This window comes from Triturus cristatus, chromosome 2_1, assembly GCF_964204655.1.
Source record: "Triturus cristatus chromosome 2_1, aTriCri1.1, whole genome shotgun sequence".
Taxonomy (NCBI): Eukaryota; Metazoa; Chordata; class Amphibia; order Caudata; family Salamandridae; genus Triturus; species Triturus cristatus.
Window position 1 is genome coordinate 509,029,956 of NC_140581.1, and position 16,282 is coordinate 509,046,237.

At 43.6% G+C, this 16,282-nt stretch overlaps 1 protein-coding gene across 3 annotated transcripts in view; it reads left to right on the forward strand.

The window, feature by feature from the left end:
• Positions 1-16,282, forward strand: part of MSH3 (mutS homolog 3) — a 2,607,526-nt gene that overhangs the window by 938,034 nt on the left and 1,653,210 nt on the right. For all 3 annotated transcript variants that reach the window (XM_085632401.1, XM_085632403.1, XM_085632402.1), the window contains exon 9: positions 15,490-15,605. In XM_085632401.1, the coding sequence (XP_085488527.1) occupies positions 15,490-15,605 (116 nt within the window). The remainder of the gene's footprint in view (positions 1-15,489; positions 15,606-16,282) is intronic.

Sequence of the window (16,282 nt, forward strand, 5' to 3'; positions counted from 1 at the left end):
TTGTACTTTTCTGCTTTCGTTTACTTTATTATTCAAGGATCGTTAACGCAGCTCCAGAACACTTTTATAAGTGTTTTGTATTTATATTAACTGTTGAAGTTTGTACAGATATGGCCTAAACTACTCGGCTGTGTGTCATTCTGACAGTTTTTGTACCGAATGGGGATAACAAAATACCGCTGGTGCTTCTAGAAAACCCACAAGATGCTGTGCCAAGTGGCAAAAATAAGAATTACTGAATCTGGAAAGAATATCCTCTGTTATCAGTATTGGATAGAAACGACCGAAGCACAGTGTTAAGCTCAATATTAAACAAGCATTGAAAATGCAATAGGTCTCGCCTTTGATTAAGTTAAAGCCATTTGCTTTGCTGATGGTATTGTATAGCAAAGCAAATGGCTTTAACTTAATGAAAGGCGAGACTTATTGCTTTTTTAATGCTTGTTGATAGTAGTATGATCCAAGCAAAGGTGTGTGGCAGCCTCTTTTCCGTCGTGTTCCCAACATCCAAGAAAAAGTATGACTTGCTCCTCATTGATTTTAGAGTTTTACCATTGGCCATAACGGTGCACTGCTGGTCATCTCCTACCTTTTGACCCCTTTTGAAGATGCACTTCTTTGTTATTTACGTTAAAATCATCTAGTCAGCATTAGGAGACGTTACCCATTACCAGACAATCATTTTTTCCCTTCACTTTTTGAATGTATGAGGACGGGTTGGTATTTTTAGAATGCCTTTGACTCCGTCCTGTAGATGACCCTTTTCAGATTAATCCTGAGGTCGAAACCTCTAGGGTGTATACTATTTTTACTGTCCCACCACCTTTTTAAAGGGGGTTCTGTGAGACTCGATAGTGTTTTTTCCCTGGTTTCTTGTTAAAAAGTTAATGACATTCATTTTAGTTATGTTGTGCTTTAAATCGCGTGTCTTCACTATTGCACTCTTGAAACATCTCCGCACTGGGTCGTGTTTCTACTTTTTGTATATGTAGGACCTCCCTTTGAATAAATCTACATAAACATCAATATCATATGTATGTTCTTGGATTTTATTTTGAATTCCATTATGTACTTTTTGGGAGACCTAGAAGTTGTGAATTTATCCTCACTAAATAATCTATTAGGAGCCATTGTTTCTTTTGCTTACTACCCCCGATATCAACGTCGAAATGATTCTGGTATCATCGCATACTTAAATTATATACTAATCATTGGTGGATACGTTTTTCTTATAACAGGCGTGTTCTTATGCAAAGATAAGAAAATGTCACCATCTGCTTGTAATAACTTGCTAGACGTGAGCTTTGACATCAAAGCAGCTTGAGCGTTCAATAACCAGAGAGGCTGTGCAACCTAGCACACCCACTGCCTGTGGCAGACGAGAGAACACACACTAGGAAAGCCACGACGAGAGAACACACACTAGGAAAGCCACCTGAGACAGCCTCTCAGAAAAGAGAGATCCTACTGTTTTGTATGGCAGGGCTTTTCCATATAATGCATACATGTTGCATACAAGCCAGTCCTCGTTGTAAGCAAACATGGAAGCACTAGCTCTTTTAGAGTGTATGACAGGCTTAGGGCCTAGAAAACGAATGTTCGGAATGAAACTCTCATTCATGTGCGGGATTGCTATATGTATATAAACCTTATTTTCAAAACTCTTCATGGTTACAAAAGAGAGACCTTTCGAGTCTCTGTTGTGTATAGATTTCTGGAAGTTGCAGAACAAAGTTACAAGGTCATCTTAGCTTGCACAGGTTGTTTTTTTGAAGGGAAAAAGAAAAGCAACATTTACTTAGCCTTCAGTGTGCCTCTGGGACATTTCCTGCTTACTATAGTTCCAGTAACAGAGCCATTGTCTACTGTAACGGAGCACTGATGCGAGAAGATGCACAGGGAGTAGCCCCTACTTTCTCCATTGAGAATCATTGAAGGGAGAAGTATAAAGAGGAAAAGATTTGGGAGTGGTGATAATCACAGGCTGCGCTTGTTGAAAGGGTACGTGCTAGACAACCGGTGTCCAACTGATGTCTGACAGATCGCTGAGGTATGGGGGGGGATGGATCCATGAGTTGGCATATTTATACTAGAGAGATTACCAACTGCTTCGATATCATAACAATGATATTTTATATATAAAAAAATGTTCAGAGGTGATAAGTAGGAACTAGGCTAATCTATCATGGAAAGTAGTGATATCAAATTGGGTCATTTTAATGTTCTTTTTTTGGTTTCTCCTGCAGAGCTTAAAAGGGGGCTCTTATCAGTTCCCATTGCCAAATTATTGTGTTCATTCGCTTTTGTGTGGAACTTTTTTGTTTGTTTTTAACTTCCCCTGGCTCGACACATTTACGATACTTATACTAAAGCTGTTCAAGCCCCATTCACTGTCAAGATAAGATCTCTTCCCATGTAAAGGGTAGACAGCTTCTAACAGTATGCTGGAATGCTTGCTTTTTATAACTTAGTTGTGTAAAGCAGATGCTTTAGCCTTAGAACGTTAATGGCATTTCCTATTGATGCCTCAGTACCTTTCTTTGCACTTTGTAGGCATTATCGGATTGATTTTTTTCATCTTAATCTATTTGGTCATTATGCTCAAAGTCTAAATGTTGTAATTAACATTGTGCCTTAAAAATAAAGTTAATATACAAGAGCTATGCTATATTTTACTACTAAACAGGCAGCCAAAAGTTACCTTGCAGACAACAGGGTCATGATTTGAATGGTGCAGCAGGTGCAGTAGTACCGGGCCCAAAAGTTGTCAGAACTCCTCTAAACACATAATATTGCTAGATTTGACTTCTAAACAGGCAGGCAAAGCTCTAGGAACCCCTCTACAAACCAATATTTTAGTACTAAACAGGCAGTCACAAGTGCAATAGGGTCATGATTTGAGTGGTGCAGCCGATGCAGTGGTACCAGGGCCAAAAGTTGTCATAACTCCTCTAAATACCAAATATTGCAATATTTTACTACTAAACAGGCAGTCACAAATTCAGTTATCTTGCAGGCACTATGGGCAAGATTTGAGTGGTGCAGTAGGTGCAGTGGCACCGGGCCCAAAAGTTGTCAGAACGCCTTTAAACACATAATATTACTATTGCATCAATGAATTCTAATATTTCCTTTTTCATTCATTTTTCAAAATGTCTCTATTACTTACCCACACTATACCACTAGTAACAGCACTATATATAGTCTTTTTGTACATAAAGGTCATAACACTCTAACAGACTTTCTGTAATTTATAATGTACAACTACTCAGCAAGCTACAACTTACAACAACAACCAGCTTATTTTTAATCACATAGGCGAAACCTAATGCATTTTCCAATGCTTGTTTAATTTTATGCTCTCTGCCCGATTAAAAGCCAAGATAGGTTCGGAGGTTGACTCTCCTTCTCTAACCCAGCCAGGCTTATGATATGGCATGTGAGCATATGACAGACAAGCCGCACCAAAGCTCCATTAGTTCACATGCTTCACAGCCCGATGTTTTGTGAGGCATGTACACCATGGAATATGAATGCATGGGGCCGGACTGTATGAGCCAAAGCCCTCACATATGCACAGCAGCAATGGGCACAGTGGAACCCCGTCTTGTGCTAACATGATGTTGCAGCTTTTTACATGAAAACAAACAAACGTAAGATGGTTTGTTTTCCTATAGAAGCTGCGAGACATTGAGGTGTGTGCTCTGTAAGGGGGGGGGGGGCACCACCCTTGTGCCCCTGCTGGTGAGCAGCTGCTGCCCCTTCCCCAGTATCTCACTCTTGGCGGTTCCTCCTTTCTCCCTTGTGACGGTTTTGCCATCTTTCGTTTCCTCCCTCTTCCCTGTTGGGTGTTTTTCCCTCTCTTGCTCCCAGGCAATATCTGAGCAGGAGAAATATGTGTTGGTCTCTCAAAAATGAGCACCATTGTGCCTCACCGGCAGAGCCGGTCCTTGCTTGAATAGCGCTCTGGCCAGAAAGAAACTAGTCTCCCTCACTGCTGCTGGTGAACAAAGTGAGACAGCCTGGGGTCCTTTTCACAAGTCAGTCCCTGGTGTCGAGGCCACTCACTCGCGTTCCAAAGGATCCTGTTGGATGAGGTTCACCTGGATGAGACGTTCATGACACCTGGCTGACTATCACTGATTTGCCTCAGAAGACAAGCATCTCCTCCCTCCCCCACATTACCTGAATTACCCCCAGGTTAGCTTTATCAGACTGAGCCAAGTTGTTTGCTGGGGTGGGAATCGGGGTGTTGGTTTGCGGCAGCAGGGGTCAGAGGTAGATAGGAGGCCAATGAAAGGGGCTGAGAGGATGGTAAAACAGCGAATGGTAGATTAGTAGTGATTAGAAGTGCTTTAGACGGAATCATTGGAGTCAAGGTAGAGGGACTGCTTTTTGAAGAACCTTAATGCAGTGAGCTCCGTGTGCCCCTCTAAAAATTGGCGCCCTAGGCCTGGGCCCAGCTTGCCCATGCCAAAAGTCGGCCCTGACCACCTGCATAAATTAAGCACAGCATACATGAAGAATTTAGTTCTGGCTGCATGGCGAGGTTTAACATGGGTTTCATGTATATATTGAAATGGAAAGGGGATACCTTCCACCCCTGCAACATACCTGAAACCTGAGACTATGGGGATGGGAAGGACGACATGATGGTTGTCGGTCTTCTAAAAACCATCTTATATAATTCAAGACTGAGTCGGGGACTACATCCTGCACTTACACCTTGTGTCCCTACCTCCATATGCCCTGCCAAGTTATTCCCTTTGTTGCCCACACATTGTGTCCTGTGCTGAACACCCATTGCACCCTATGTTCACTGGAGTTGTGCCGCACAGGATCACCAAATTATGCAGCAGGGTTGACTAAATTATGCGGCAAGAAAAAGCAAAATATACATCATAATGTAGTACATTTTTTACAGTATTACTTTATTATGTTGTCAATTTTACACATGTAAAACTGTCTAGGTAAATATTTCACCTCATTAGAACCATTTTTTTTTATAACCAATTTTATAGATTTTTTGCAAGAAAACATATACAACAAACAGCCTTCTGTTGCCACCGTCACAAATAGAATTGCCAGGTTTCAGAGTAAACCACACATCATCAGTCAACAGTAGTGGAGCCCATGCATGAGCGCATCCAAATAGCATTACTGTAGACTACCAATCTCTAAGTGGTCCCACCATTTACTCCAGATCTTGGTATGTTTCATCAGGCAGCCCCGGGCTTCATACACCAGCCTCTGCTGTTGTGCAAACCAGTCTACATCTTGGGCATACTGGGACAGCAAGGGCGGTGTGGGTGATTTCCATCCTCTCGCTATATCATGCTTTGTAACCATAGTGGCCACAAATGTTCCCACTAATTATTTTTCTTGGTGTGTGGCAATGCAGCGTTCATGAGCACTCTTTTCTGAGCTGACACATACCACGAGCCACTATGCACACAAATGTGCTACTTCTCCGGCACTGAGAGGCAACATATATGTTACATTTATTTTAAAGAAAGAGGGTTAAGGTAACATTTAAATCTTTGCAGTCCAACTACATTTGCTAGAAAACCATTGTTTGTAGAGATAATGGTGTAGGAAGATGCAGGGCTCATGAAATAAACCCAACTCTTCATACATGCAGTCCTAGTCCCATGGGTTAATGGATCTGCTGTAGGAATGTGCGTTGCTAAACACTGGCCATGGGCTGAAATGACCTAATGGGCTGCTTCAGCTTCTCATCCTTCCAAGGTTAATTTAACCATTACCTATAAGGATGAAAGTATAATGCTACCTATCACAGTTGTAATGTTCTGTGACAGTATGCTTTTTAAAATGTTGGTTTTTGGTATCTGCATATTTTCTCCTGGCCCCACTACGTGACAATTCTAAGGTACTACCAAACAATGGTAGAATCTTCCTGTTGAGCATTACCTAAAGTGCTTCCCCTTTTAACTTTAGAGGTTAATCTGGTTGATAACAATATTGACTTGATAGGCACATCAATTTCTTGTACCACAAGAGAGCGATCTGCTGTATCCGCGATGTAAATGCAGTGTGGTTATCCTAGTATTTGGTTCTTGGCACATCGTGGATTACTTGGCTGGATGTGGTTCTGTACAAACAGTGATACTGAAGCGTGACTTGCCTATAGTGTTGGAATACTGGGACAATGATGTTATTGGTCTGACAGTCATGCTTTACACTATAGCTTCAGTGGCTTAACAATAGCCCCCGCAGCCCCGGTTGTGCAGGGATGGGCCCCTCCAGCACTGTGTATGGGCGGACCTTAGAGGTCCTGAGCATGGAGGGGCCCCTTCATGCACTTTGCAAGGGCCCCCCCGCAAGTTTCACTAAGCGAGACTGTGTAGTGCGACTGTGGTGCTTCGGATACTGAAAAAGTACTGGACTGACTGGGATGCGTTACGTACACATGCAATGTAGATAATTGCTATATTGTAGTGCTTAAAAAAATACTGGCTCATTATTGGCGTGTTTCTGGTGCTTCACATTCTGGGAAAGTACAGGCCAGGCTGCGGCGATTTACAGATTAAGCAGGTTATGGAACCTGTCCAAGGTGCGGTGCTTCACATTTTGGCGTAATACTAGCCTAGTTGCAGTGCTTCACATGCATCGACTCACTGGCTACGGTGCTGTACTTTCTAGTCCATTACAGAAATTGACCCGATTATGGTGATGCTTTACTTACTCCGTCATTGTGAATTTAGGTATCATTATGGTGCTTCAAGCACTATGGAATAGTGAAAACGGCCTTGCTTGTGATGCTGAATACATGGATGCAATGGGTAAATGGGCATGATAAAGGGCAATGCGGACACTGGCATCATGGCACTAACCGCAACCTGCATGGTAATCTGGAGCGGCTCCTGCAGGTAAGAGCGGTGGGACATGAGGGAGTCGACAGATAACGACAAGGAAAAATTAAATTGAAAAAAGAAAACCCCTTAGCTGACACTCGCCACATTGCTGCTTTGAGTTTCCAGTCCAGCACCACGTACATTAAATTGTAGTGATGCACTAAGTGACATTAAAAGTATTAGTTTCTAAACATGAATTTAAAAACATTCTCAAAGTCTTCTATGCAATTATGATGATGCCATTAGTGAACAAGGAGACAAATCGGAGTGTCATTAACACTCAATATACACAACACATTGTTTTTAGATATGGATGGAGTAATGCTGTTTTTTTATTTAACCATACATGTGACGTTTGTATAGAATACATCATGAACTGAATTACTTAAAGGTGTCCTCAGATTCGGCGATCATGAAACATGAGGAACAGCAAAGCGATTCGCCTAAGATCACAGTTAAAACAGGGAAGCTGAAATTTGGCTTCATGTTTTCTTTTCAGACATTGTGCTATTCAGATTATGCCTGAATATGTTTTTTTCTCTTCATTTTGACGAAAAAGAAAAAGGTTGGGTTTAGGTTTTTTTCCAGGAAATAAATTAGTGTGTGTTTAGAACCTCAAATGTTAAATTGACAACATAAAAAGTCTTGCAGAGAAACAAAGTTAATTCCAAAGGAAAGTAGACTATGTTTTGTATTGAAATCACCCGGATTTAAACAGACTGATAGGAGAAGTAGTGTGGCACCTGAATGTATACATTAGCAAAATAACGACATGTAAAGCAATCCCACAGAGCCTGCTTGTTTGTAAGAAGTATTCTGAACTATAAAGCAACATCTCTGATTAATTAAAATGACCAAAATAAGATAAACCATCACAGCATCTTTAATGTGGGGACCGACTGAAAAGGGTAAGGGGCTGTAAAGCAATGTGACTGCAGAGTGTAAGCAAAGCTTGAAAACTGAGCATTTTCCTAGAAGCAAGAGCTTTCCGTAGATGTTGCAGTTGCCTAATGCCTTTATCGTTTGTTTGATCTGTGAGATCGAGCTACACTTAATACAAAGGAATGATACTTTGTTGTGCTCACTCCAGACAGGCCTCCTGCACAGAGAGAAAATGCAGCCTAAGCGTCAGCCCAGGTGCGCAGCTTACAAGGAACTGTGGTGGCCACACCACCTAGCGCCCGGTCAGTTCTTGTACCCCCCCATACCCTCAAAAATTCCCACGAGAACAACCTTCGGGGACAACTCTACCTCCCAAATTCAGCACCCTCGATAGCATACGTGTCACCTCAACCCCAGGGCATAGGGCCACCTGAAACATGTGGGACTGAAGAGGAGATGTGCACGTTGCAGGTGATGGGTGTAAGATAGGCATAGAGCAGGAAGTATATTTGCACTAGTCGGAGCCTAGATGAGATTTTTATGGTGCGAGGGGCCATCCTGGCATCTCATCAGTCTTCCTCCTCTGAGGGTATGGCCCTGACTGTTGGGTAGGAGCGGTGAAGTAGGACTGCCACCCCTCTGGAGCCCTGCGTGAAGCCAGCATGGAAGGCCCTGTTATACCCGTGATGGAGCAGGAAAGGAAATTGAGTGCCCAACTAGTGAATTTCTAGGAGCATCAGGACTGCGTAAAGAAAGTTATGAGCATAGCGCAGGACTGTAGATTGTTTAATATGGTCCAGTAGCCCTTTACCATTAACATTCCAGGACAGGACCTGGAACTCTATTAGGGCAGGCATAGGAGGTTGGGTAAAGCCAATGTGGGGGGCATCCCGCATTCATTGATGACAACAGGAGCACGGAGCGATCGCCGCTGTGCACGCAGATGTGAATGAACCGTTGTGTGTGTTGGTGTCGCATGGTAGCATACAGAAAGTCAAAATTATAACTTTCATTATGAGATGAGCTAAACCCTCAATGCCCCCACCCCATACTTGTACACCAGAAGCATGTCACCTGTCTAACTAACTCCAAAACATTCCACACTTGAGGCATGGAGTGGTGGACTTCCTCCTGGAAGGATCTCTGACTTGCCATCATGCAGTATAAAAATAATTTCAGTGTTATTCCAAGCTTTTCCTCCTGATGGTGTAGGTGGCCAGGTGGGCCCACGAAAGGGTCTCTTTGTCAGCAGCCATCGGTGCGGGTGTTGTCAGGTTGCAGAAGGGATGGATCCCCAGAGGCCGTTTCATGCATTGTGGATTTGAGAGATGACGATTCGGTCTGTGATGCCAGAAGCAGTGGCCTCGAGTGTGACGCAGATGTATTCAATCCCAATGAGGGCAATTTGGCGCCCACCATCCACGACCCTTGTGGGAGTGTGTCTGGATCCCTCGTCTCGAAATACCACTTGTCATTCCCCTGAAAGGGGGCAGGGCTTTTCCAGAAGGCAAAGTAGATAGTCAGCTGTCGCATATGTCTTTCTTCAGTCAGCCAGTTCTAGATAGCCTCTGGTGTTTCGCAAAAGACAGTTTTGCTGTCGAAAATTACTTTTATAACCATGCAGGAAACAGAAGCATGTGGGACAGGTTCATGGCCCTCAGTTTCTGTCTGACCTCTGTATTGGACCTCCTCTTGGCCTGTACCTCTCTGATGTATTCAGTGTCCACCATTAGTTTAGAATTTTGGTAATGCAGATCTTTGGCTTGGAGGGTCTTACGAAGGATGGAGTCTCTATTGCAGAAAGTTAGAATCCGGGCGCTCATGGGCCTCTGCGGGGCCCGAGAGGTGGCTTGGGTGATAACACTTGGTGTGCCCGCTCCACCACAAACCACGTTGATAACTTGTCCGCTGGTATCCAAGATCTAAGCTATGTTTCCAGAAAGTCTGCAGAGCTTGGTGTCTCTGAGCCTTCGAGAAGCCAGCAAGCCTGAGGTTTTCTGTATCTTCAGCCTGATCCTGCAGCTCAGCATTTTGGGACATTAGGCGGGGGACCATTGTTTTCCGGTCTGAGACATCACTACCACTGCAGATATACGGCCTTCAGCCTCGGTAACTCTGCCGACCACATTGCGCAGATGTTGGCGCAGCAGCGCCACATCAATGTGAACCTCTGCAACCTTGTTTTCCACTGCAGCCTGCAATGCATGGATGGTTAGTAGAATTATGGAAAGGTCTCTGGATTCTGGAGTCTGAGGGGCCCCTGAGGTCTCTTGTAGGACCTCCCACTGGAGCAGTGGTAAACTTGTTTGATGCGCATCTGGGAGAAGTGGGCCTGGAGGGTCTTGTCCTTCCCCATGATTGCGGCATTGGTTGCGGCAGGCGAATTGCAGTGTGTGGTATTCGACCTGCTTACCCAGCCCCCCACCAACTCCGCGGAGTAGGGCAGCACGAGCAGCGGGACCGCTGAGAGCAAATGGCAATGGACTTGCAGCTCTGTGAGGCGCGATCAGCCAGATGAGAGGAGAGTCAGAGGTCCCATTCAGCACCAGCCTGGGTCGGTTCACCCTATAGTCCCTCTAGTAGCTCATCAGAAGGCTTGATCACAGGAGCACGGAAAACCATTAGAACTAGATTAACAGCTAAATACAGAAATTAGCAACTGAAAGATGACCAGTTAACGTTTGCGAAGCGTCGTCTTCTACGCACAAACACGTCACAACAATTTTAGTAACTTTTCTTCCTTCTGAGCTAGAACCATTTTTTTGCTTAAAATCTGCAGATTATGCAGCTGATAATGGATTTTGTGGCAAATGCGACACAACCATAATTATGTGAAAAGGCCACAGAAGTGCTAAATTCAGTGGCCCTGCCTATATTTCCCTCATCTGCAGCATTCTCTACCCTTTTGTGTTTCTCATCCCTGGAACTTTGCACTCCTAACTCCCTTACACGCTTCATTCTCCAACTCCTTCCACTCTGCTTTTCCAGCCCCTGTAATTCTGCACTGACCCTCCTAAACCCTGCATTCTTTATTCCCTTGAGCCCTGGGCTGTCCACCCCGCTGCACCCTTTTTGTACTCTGTTATTCCCCAACTGGTTTCACCTTCTGTTCCCCTTCCTTTCTCTCTGCGTTAACTACCTCCTTCCAGCCCCTTGTTCCCTGTGCACCCAAATCTTACACATTGAGTTTCCCATTACATTATGACCCCTTGCGCGCCCTGCTTGCTCTTGAATTCTCAACCCCTACATTTTCACTATTCTCATTATGAATTTGATTTTAAATTTGTAATGGGCAACTTATGCCGGAGGCGTCTTGGCTCTTAACAGTGACCAGGAACTAGGCAAACAAAATAAAACTAGTCATGACAAAACAGCAAGGTTTTCAGAGATTTCCTGAAACTTGAAAAAGAGGTGGCTACTTTAAAAATCCTGAGGGAGACGGTACCAATTATGAGCACTTCAAATGACGAAGCATCTGCCTCCCCAGGAGGACAATTTGCAGCGGTGTTCTACCAGATTTCATGCACAGCAAGAGCGAATCGTCCAAATATGTTGGACCTAGTCCTCGGAGACCCTTGAAAGCAATACAAATAACCTTGAAAATTATCTGCTTCTTAACGGGAAGCCAACATAGCTTCCCAATGGCTTGTGTGGCCAAATTGGATCTAGGGACCTTTATCACCATCCGGACTGCAGTGTTTTAAAGAATTTGCAATTTGCTCTGTGACTTTTTCTGAAGGTTTTGATCAAGGCCATTATAATAGCCTACTCTGGATAGGACTAATACAATAACAACTGTCTTTAACAGGTCAAATGGCAAAACGTTAGCAATTTTTAAAACAATCCGTAGGATATAAAAGGATGGCGGAATGACTGTTCACTTGCTCTTTGAATATTGATCGATCATCGATCAAGACACTAAGGGTTTTGACCTTCTTAGCTGGTGTCAGAAGAGAGACACACTCATCTGTCCAGAAAGAGATGTTGTTGCTAAATAAGATGACTTCTGTCTTAGAAGAGTTTAATTTAAGACAGTTTATGTTCATCCATTGGCTGACTGCGCTCATACAACTCCAAAAGGTGTTACTAATGACTGGGCCCTTTTGAGACAGTAAAACCACAATCTGGGCATCACCATCATAGGAAACTAATAACCACCCAAAGCTTGATCAGGGTTGCCAACGGTGTAACAAACATTGTCGGACTCCGTGAGTACCCCTGTGTGACCCCGCATGGTAACGAAAAGGGCTCAGATGTATAATCTTCAAAGGAAATAGATTAAGTGCGATATGTAAGAAAAGAACGTAGAAAGGCCAGGGCTTCACCCTAAATCTTTAGGCTATGTAACTGGTCAATCAAAACGTCATGATTGACTTATCAAATGCTGCAGACAGGTCGAACAGGATAAGGGCAGCTTTGCCGCCCTTATCCACTGAGGTCCTAATTTCCTCAGTGGCCATAATCAGCCCCGTCTCTGTTCTGTGACCGCTTCTGGAGCCAAACTATGTATCATCCAACAAGTGCTTATTTTCCAACAATACGGCCTGCTGCAAGTTCATGGCTTTTCCACCATCTTGGCTGGGGAAGGGAGCCTGGAGATGGGTTGATAACTATTCGGTCCTACACATGTAAGTTTTTTTTTTTCAGGAATGGAAAAACTGAAGCGTTTTTCCACTGTTTGGGAAACACTCCCGAACTAAAACATGGTATTAAAGATCTTAGGCCACTGAGGCAGGTACTAGGTGAATGATCTTAGGTGGATCTGAGTCAGAGGGAGATACAGATTTTATACTAGGAATTGCCAATTTAACTTGATCCTCAGTCAGAAGAGCAAATTCACTAAAGGAGATCCTATCAGGATCCACTGGCTTGATATCAATGCTATTCTGGTCTTTAGAAATACGTGGAGGAAAATCAATTACAGATTACCTCCACTTTCTATTGACAAGAATTTGCTAACTCATTGCAGAAAGCCTGACTACTACCTGCTGATTTCCTGGTGGCTGGCGTAGAAACGTTTAGAGACATTTTCAAACAGTGCCTTAGAGGAATTTGTGGCAGATTTAATTTGCTAGTATAAAAGGCGGATTTTCCAATCAATATGTTTTTTGTACTGCACTACTCTGCTTATGTTTTTCCTTTTCCATCTGGTTATAGGCTCTCCTCCAGTTTCGCTTCTGTCTGCGGCACCCTTGTTTAGCAGCCCTCAATTTGTCATTAAACCATGGTGCCAAGGACTTACTTCTCCTTGATATTTAGGTGTTTGCCGGGGCTAATTCATTAACTTCAGCTTTCAGCTAGACTGAAAGACTTGCCACCATACGATCAATGTCCCTGGTTTGGTCTGGCTGAGAACCAGCAAGAAGAGTGCTCAGCTCCGAGGCTTGAACCCTATGTCAGGCACGAGAGACAAAAGATTTTCCAGTGGTCATGGTGGCTGGAATTTACTGGAAAGTTTGATATTGGAAGATACTGCCATGTGGTCTGACCAAGTCATGGGAAGTGTATGGAAGTGAACATCAAGTGTATAGCCAACCTGGTGCGTAGGACCGCTACTAACTGAGTAAATCCAAAACTGGACAGAATGTCGACAAAAAGGTCTGTATCGGGGTCCGAATGATTCTCTAGTTGGAAATTGAAGTCACCTAAAGAGGTCAAGTCTGACGTGGTTGTAGATGATTCCAAAAGTTACTTGATTGCATGAATGAAGGGGATTCTTGATCTCAGCGGACGGTATAAAAGGACTCCATTGAAGGACTGCGTTTTAGTTAGTTCAACATTGAACGGTAGGGCTTCATACTTGGGAGTATGAAGCTGGTGTAAAGATGGCTGAGAAGGAGTTGTGCTAAATAACTGCTGATCCTCCACCCTTTTTGTCGGGTCTGTCGAGTCTGAAAATTGTATATCCAGTGGAAACCCCAATTGTCATCTCTGGGCCTGAAGTCTGATCAGCCCAGGTTTTGGTAACAAAAGCCAAATCAGCTTGATGTACACCTAGAAATTCCCAGGATCCAAAATGGTGTTTGACCAGTGACCTAGCATTGATCAGCACACAGCTGACCCTCGAGTCCGAGGAGATGGGTTTATTAGGCGCTTCTGCCATCCCAGTCATCGATGGCAGTTCTGCCCTTTAAGCATCCCAATAGATGACCCTAATATTGCACGCGGACAGGAGGAGTGAATGGTATCTGGTGTAGTAGGCTTGATAAGGGGCAGTTAAAAACTTTACCAACTGGTTTAAAAGCTTAAAGTGCGGCTCTGGAGTAACTCTTACCTAATGCTCCTTCAGGGTGTGATCGGCCAGAGGGACGGGCCCTCCTCAGGCGACTGGCAAGCTCCTCCCCTGTGGCCCTTAAACCACCGTGATAATGGCTAGAGTTTAGGCCTGTTATTTATAGGGATAAAGCTTTTTTCAAGTTTCACTAACATTTAGTACAGACGGTGGGCCCGATTCACAGAATTAATTTAAGACAAAATCCTGAATTTACTACTTTTGGTATTCACAGAATGCACTTACTACTTTAGGTATTCACAGAATGGATTTAAGACTACTAACTTTACGTCCGCACTCGGGCCGGAGATTCCGGCCCGGAGGTGGGGATTCCAGCCCAGAGGTAGGGATTCTGGCCAGTGGCGGAGATTAAGCCATGGCCGAAATCTCCACCTCCGGGACGGAATCCCCACCTCTGGGCCGGAAGTTCCACCTCTGGGCCGGAATCTCTGCCTCCGGGCCGGAATCTCCAGCCCGAGTGTGGACGTAAAGTTAGTAGTCGTAAATTCATTCTGTGAATACCAAAAGTAGTAAGTGCATTCTGTGAATACCAAAAGTAGTAAGTTTAGGATTTTGTCTTCAGTTAGTTCTGTGAATCGTGCCCAGTGTGGGTAGGAGTAGTGCAAATCTCTCTCACACACGGACAGCACAACTAAATGTGCGTCAGCAGTTAGCGACTCACAGTGTGAGAATTATGCATTGCTGCCGCTGTCCATGTGCTGCCCCTTCATTCAAACACAAGGCATCTTTTCTATCTACACACAAGAGTCAAAACATTTGGCATTGCCAAAGTAGGTTTGATCCTTCTTATTGGATGGTTATCCTTTCATCCGCAGTGCGTGCAATGGAAAGCAGATCATAAAGCATGCAGATGAAGCTGAACGAGTGTCACTATTGCCATCCAGAGCGGGTTTATGTGTGTGACTTTAAGCAAATTAATGAGATGCGTATTCTTTTGTCTCCACCGAAAGGGTGTGCGTGCAAACGAGCGCACGCACGCAGCGTTTTCAGAGGGGAAAATGTTTTTATTACATTCTTGCGTTCAGGATGTACTATGTTGGAGCCGTAACAATTAGTCCTTGGTTTACGAGTAAGCTATAAAAATAAGTGAGGTTTGTAACAAAGTGTGACGAAGTCACAGTTTACGGTCCTGTTTGGACAGAAACGTTGGCAGGCTTGATTTGCCTGTGGTTTGTTCACTCTTATCATTAACGATAAGACTGTACGAGATGCATGTGCGTCACTGGTAATCAAACAAACGGGGTTAACTAATGTTTGCAGTGATGCCTATGGGCCTTCGTGGGCTTGTCTAAATGTGGTAACTGAATTTAATTTCCGTTTGGTGACATTATTTTAATGTATACACTGATTACCAGTGTCTGCTGTTGCCTCCATTGTTTTCATGTAGCTCATAAAAATAGCTCCTCTATTGTATTTTATATCTTATTTGTTCTCTCTTAGCATACATGACGATGACAGGATTCGGATAGAGAGATTGGACGGCCTCCATTTTCAATACAGCCATGCTTTTCAGCTGATAACAGAATTTTACGCAAAAGGAGGGGACCATGTCACAGGTACAAATGGACCAGAATCTCTGTCTGCTTCTTGATTATTTTTTTTTTTTACTGTTTTGAGTTTGTCAGACTGTTAACTCTGTAGAGTACATTTGTGCTGCTTTTACAGATTTCAACGAAGTAGGCTGATACCCAGGATTTGACTTTGGTACACTCATAGGCCATGACATTCTGTCATTATATGTGTCGTCCTGATCCAGAATCATATATGGCATAATATCAGAAGAGCAATATGTTGTTTTTCAACTGCCATTTTTAGGACTCTGTAATCTTTACTTTTAAAAAGAGTTTGCGAACAGACAAAAAAATACAAATGTACCAATAAGACTAGTTTTACCTATAGCATTACTTGTTTAATATATTTAAAGTTTTAGGTTCAAATACTTTTTTATTGACAGAACCATAATATAGCACGATGTAAGTAGAACCATGTGCATATACACCTCAAATATACAAGAACGGCACACCCTTTTCTAGTCCATGATATATCCTAACCAACACAAAATAGAGATGCGAGCTCCATCTTTCCCCTCCCGAAAACCTCAGGGTTGAAAAACCATGGGGAAGGGTCTGTGGGATCGCCCCTACCCCCCGCCCTCCCTATAAACTTCGCATCACCCCTGCTGTGGCTTTCTGATGTACGTAAATCAGCACCGTTGTTCTTCACTCACCGCTTT